The 4,910-nt window shown below is 40.7% G+C and overlaps 3 protein-coding genes across 4 annotated transcripts in view; 2 read left to right on the top strand and 1 right to left on the bottom strand.

Annotated features, from left to right (window-relative positions):
• LOC104768225 (eukaryotic translation initiation factor 2 subunit gamma-like) overlaps window positions 1-778 on the top strand; it is a 3,315-nt gene extending 2,537 nt beyond the window's left edge. The window contains exon 6 of the mRNA XM_019241284.1: window positions 38-778. Coding sequence (XP_019096829.1) covers window positions 38-607 — 570 coding nt within the window. The 3' untranslated portion in view covers window positions 608-778. The remainder of the gene's footprint in view (window positions 1-37) is intronic.
• Window positions 960-3,413, top strand: LOC104767238 (preprotein translocase subunit SCY1, chloroplastic-like). Its single transcript, XM_010491279.2, has 6 exons — window positions 960-1,238; window positions 1,430-1,587; window positions 1,672-2,357; window positions 2,440-2,653; window positions 2,751-2,914; window positions 3,025-3,413. The coding sequence occupies exons 1-6, from the start codon at window positions 1,030-1,032 to the stop codon at window positions 3,253-3,255; spliced, it is 1,662 nt and encodes a 553-aa protein (XP_010489581.1). The 5' UTR covers window positions 960-1,029; the 3' UTR covers window positions 3,256-3,413.
• The window catches only part of LOC104767237 (probable alpha,alpha-trehalose-phosphate synthase [UDP-forming] 11), a 4,058-nt gene continuing 2,652 nt past the window's right edge, over window positions 3,505-4,910 (bottom strand). The window contains exons 2-4 of one of the 2 annotated variants that reach the window (XM_010491278.2): window positions 4,510-4,722; window positions 4,149-4,422; window positions 3,505-4,067 (exon numbers count right to left, since the gene is read on the bottom strand). In XM_010491278.2, coding sequence (XP_010489580.1) covers window positions 3,708-4,067; window positions 4,149-4,422; window positions 4,510-4,722 — 847 coding nt within the window. In that variant the 3' untranslated portion in view covers window positions 3,505-3,707. The remainder of the gene's footprint in view (window positions 4,068-4,148; window positions 4,423-4,509; window positions 4,723-4,910) is intronic. The other variant, XM_019241283.1, reaches the window with a different exon arrangement.

Raw genomic sequence — 4,910 nt, 5'->3', positions numbered from 1 at the left:
GACAATGTAATATATGTCTCATTGCTTTTGTTTGCAGGGCGTTTTGAAAGTGGGGCATGTAATAGAGATTAGACCTGGAATCACTAGCAAAGATGAGCATGGAAACCCTAGTTGCAGTCCCATTTACACTCGTATAACTTCATTGTACGCAGAACAGAACGAGCTTCAGTTTGCTGTCCCGGGAGGTCTAATTGGAATTGGAACGAGCATGGACCCTATGCTTACGCGTGGTGATAGGTTGGTTGGTCAAGTCCTTGGTGAGATCGGTACTGTACCTGATGTCTTTGTCGAGCTTGAGGTGAGGTTCGAGCTTTTTAAACGTCTCATTGGAGTGAAGACTAAGGAAACAGAGAATCAAATGAGAGTCTCAAAGCTAAGAAAGGGAGAGGTACTGATGTTGAACATCGGATCGATGTCTACTGGAGCTTTGGTTATCAGAGTAAAGGAAAAAATGATGAAAGTGAGACTGACGCTCCCTGTATGCACCAACATAGGAGAGAAAGTGGCTATAAGCCGCCGTGTTGATAGGCATTGGCGTTTGATCGGTCGTGGTCAGATTGAGGCTGGAACCACCATTCCCATCCCTCCTACTCCGTCTCTGCCATGATTATTATAATTCCATTCACAAACCAAACTTGCTTGTTGTCTCATTATCTTCGGAACTAGCTTTAGACTGATCAATTGGATCATCTCATGTTGTTAGATATTTTTGTTATAAATACAATTTTCATAGTCTTTGGATTTTAGAGCTAATAATAGTAGGAGGCATGCTCGGTGATATGTTTGGATGCATTTCTGTTTCCGTTTCCATTGCTAAGGACTTAGAAAATTTTAATACAGTATCTTCAAAATTGAGAAAATTTTGCAAAAATATATTGGGCCTACAAGGCCTGGGCCTTATACATTACGATTCCCCATAAGGAAACAAAAAAAAAAAGAAAACATAAACTCCGAAAAAACAAAAAGAATAATGGAAAAGAAAAGAAAAAGAAGAAATCGTTCTGGTGGAGAAGGAGAAGAAGGATAAGGATGATAACGGTAAGCGAAGTTTCCTCTTACGCTTCTTCTTCTTCTTCTTCAAACTTGGCTTCTCTTTCTCGTCGTCTCAACTACAAATCATCTTCGAGACTCCTCCGAAGCTCTTCTCTTTACAGACCTAGCTTCTCTGTTTCGCCAAAGACCAGGAACTCTTGTAAAGCCAAATCATGGAATCGTGGTCTTGTTATCAACTCTAGAAGGTACTTCTTCTTTCAGATTTCAATCTTTACATCAGATGGGTTCTATTTGAAATTGATAATGCGACTTAAAGTTCGAAACTTTTTCATGTGAATTTCAATAGAATTGTGCTGATGAATGGATAAGAACTTGATTCCATTGTCTTGTCACTTTTACTGTTGCATTGTTTGATGATTGGAGTTGATGTTTTCAGCTCTGAGGCTTCGGTTTTCGATCCTTTGGGCATCAATCCAGATGAAACTTCTGGTTTGAGTAGCATTTGGGAAAGCTTTTCGAGTCTTTTGTCTCCATCATTTGAAAGCTCATCCGGTAGCAAACGAGATAAGCCGTCTTCTGGCCGGGGTGTGGCAGGTCTGTTTTACGTTATATGCATTTGCTTATTGTGTGGTTGTAGTATGATATTTGATGATATGATTACACTCTTTGAATCATCAGCTGCTATTGAGGACAGTTCCATTGATTTTGGAGATTTCTTCAAGGGTCCATTACCAGGGAAGTTTTTGAAGCTTCTTGGGTTCTTAGCTCTCTCTCGGCTTGGCATATACATACCACTCGGTGGGGTTAATAGAGAAGCTTTTGTTGGAAACTTGGATCAGAATAGCATTTTGAGCACTTTGGATACATTTTCTGGAGGAGGCATTGGTAGACTTGGTATATGTTCTCTCGGTATCGTCCCTTTCATCAACGCGCAGATTGTGTTTCAGCTTCTTTCTCAAGTCTATCCAAAGTTGCAAGATCTTCAGAAAAAAGAAGGTGAAGCTGGTAGAAAAAAGATTCTTCAGTATACTAGATACGCTTCAGTCGGTTTTGCAATAGTACAAGCAATAGGACAAGTGTTTTATCTTCGTCCTTACGTTAATGACTTCAGCACGGAATGGGTTGTTTCTTCTGTCACGTTATTGACGCTTGGCTCTGTTCTCACTACATATATTGGAGAGAGAATCTCTGATCTGAAACTTGGAAACGGCACTTCCCTTTTGATTTTCACAAGTATCATCTCTTACTTGCCTGCATCATTTGGTAGAACAGCAGCAGAGGCCTTACAGGAAGGGAACTATACTGGTCTTGGCACCATCGTTGTTTCATTTCTCCTCTTGGTACTTGGGATTGTGTATGTTCAGGTACTATACCAAATTTTGTTCCTTTTAGTGGATCTATGAAGTTTGGTATGCTTAGATAGTCTAACAAGCAAAGTTTTTTCAGGAAGCAGAGAGGAAGATTCCGCTCAATTATGCGTCAAGATACACCAGCAAAGCCGGCGGGCTTAAGAAATCAGCTTATCTTCCATTCAAGGTCAATAGTGCTGGAGTGATGCCTATCATATTCTCCACATCATCTCTTGCTCTTCCCGCTACACTGGCACGATTTACCGGGATATCTGCTCTGAAGAATGCTGCTTTTGCTTTAAACCCTGGAGGTAAGTTTTGCCTAATACACACCGAGGAAGATGAGTTAGTCCTTTGAAACTTTTCATATGGAGATCTAATAAAGACTTCACTCACAAACTATTGCAGGTTCTTTCTATCTTTCAACCAATATACTTCTCATAGCTTTCTTCAACTACTACTACACGTTCTTGCAACTTGACCCGGACGATGTGAGTGAACAATTAAAACGCCAAGGTGCATCAATCCCTCTAGTCCGCCCTGGTAAAAGCACTGCTCTCTTCATCAAAACTGTAAGATCCTCTCTCTCTCGCTCTCTATCTCCTTCCTCAAACTACTCATCTTTAGGTTTCTTATTATTAATCTATTGTCTGAATTTCCCTTGCTCTGGTTGCAATATCAGGTCCTTGGTCGGATATCGGTTCTTGGTTCTGCTTTTCTGGCTGTTCTAGCTGCTGGTCCCGCTGTAGTCGAACAGATCACTCACTTGACAGCATTCAGAGGATTTGCAGGCACTTCTGTTCTGATCCTTGTCGGGTGTGCGACAGATACTGCAAGAAAAGTTCAAGCAGAGATTATCTCCCAAAAATACAAGAACATTGAGTTTTACGAGCTTGACAAGTATGATCCTTGAAGAACTGGTACGTTCTGTTTTACATCTGATACCATCGAATCAAGTTACTGTGTTCTCTTGTCATGGATTGAAAACTTCGTAACAAATGTTTTGATTAGTATATAATGCACTTTTGCTGGCCTCTCTTTGACAACAAAGAAAGTGAAACCTAAACCTAAGTCAACATTTTTCCTGGAAACTGACAAATGTTAGGGACTTTAATGAGAAGAAACACGAAACTGTCTTTCCCAATCTCAATCTGAAGAAAACTAAATTGAAATGAATTCATATTATATCTATTTCTTTTTCTATGTATAAGCATCTCACAAGGGGACAAAGTAACCGAATTGACCAGTTCAAGATACTCTGTACAAACGCATATAACAAACCCTAGAACCCTTTCATGTGACCTGAACCTTCAAATCCTACAATCTTTTAATATCACAACAACATAAAATCTAAAGCAAACCCTTTCAAAGATCTATGCTCTCATTTCGACATTGTCCCATAGGCTGTTGAAAAGTGAACTTGTTCTGTTTCTGCTGTTGCTCATGCTTTGACCCATCTGAAGCTGCGGCCAACCACTCAAGCATTGTAATAACACTTGGGGTATCATCGAGATAGTACTTGGCCTTGCTCGGTTTCTGACCAACTGTGCACGCAAAGACCTCTGCGAGACCAATAGAGGAAACATCTTGGTGCTTTACTATGCTATCAAACATGTCCTCATCAGACCGGTCATCACCAATGCACAACAAAAAGTCTGGTCTCTTCCCTTTGCTGTTCCTCATCGTTGCTATCAAATGCTCCACCACCTTTCCTTTGCTTACTCCCTGAGAACCAAATTCACATTACAATGACGACAGTAATGGCAATTTCAAGCAAGTTAATTTTATATTAGTTCGTATATATACCTGAGGTTTAACTTCTACGATGTGCTGGCCTCTCTTGACAACAACAGGCTCGTTGGTGAGCACGCTCTCTAGATGATCAAGAAGCTCTTTAGCTTGCCAGGAACCAAATGAATGGTCAGCTTCTTGGTGATGCCACACGATAGCACTCTCTTTCTCTTCTATGAATGATCCATCAGTCGCTTCCATATAGTGATTCATCACTGGCTTAGCTATCTTCTTCCAGCTTAAATCCGCAGGCAATTCACTTGTTTCCCATGGGGCATTAGAGTTCCATCTGTGAATACAGAATCAAAAAGGAGATCAGTATTAGCTTTACACAAATGAGAGAGAAGATAACGAAAGGGAAGGGTTTTAGCATTACCTAGTGAAATAACCATGTTCAGCTGAGATACCGAGATTTGGGCAGGAATCAAACCATTTGCTGAGAGGGTCCTTACCTCGACCACTAACGATAAAAACTAGATTGTTGGGGTCGTCACACAAGCGATTGAGAAGCGAGATGAGACCATCACTAGGCTTTTTATCCAGAGTATCCTGATCCATCATTGTCCCATCATAGTCCAATAGGATCAACCTACTGCTTGTTTTCTTATATGCAGGGACTATGGTTTCAACACAGAGTTTTCTGAAGTTTGGATCTAACGCAACAACTTTGAAAAAAAGACCGAATCCAACTCCCCAGAATCTCTTGTTGAAATGATCCTTGCACGCCCTTCGAAGATCTTGATCATAACTCCTCGCCCAATAGGCCACATTGTGAGA

The sequence above is a fragment of the Camelina sativa genome, chromosome 19 (genome assembly GCF_000633955.1).
Source record: "Camelina sativa cultivar DH55 chromosome 19, Cs, whole genome shotgun sequence".
NCBI lineage: Eukaryota > Viridiplantae > Streptophyta > Magnoliopsida > Brassicales > Brassicaceae > Camelina > Camelina sativa.
Note: the sequence above shows the minus strand (reverse complement) of the source record. Positions and strands in the feature narration are given on the sequence as shown.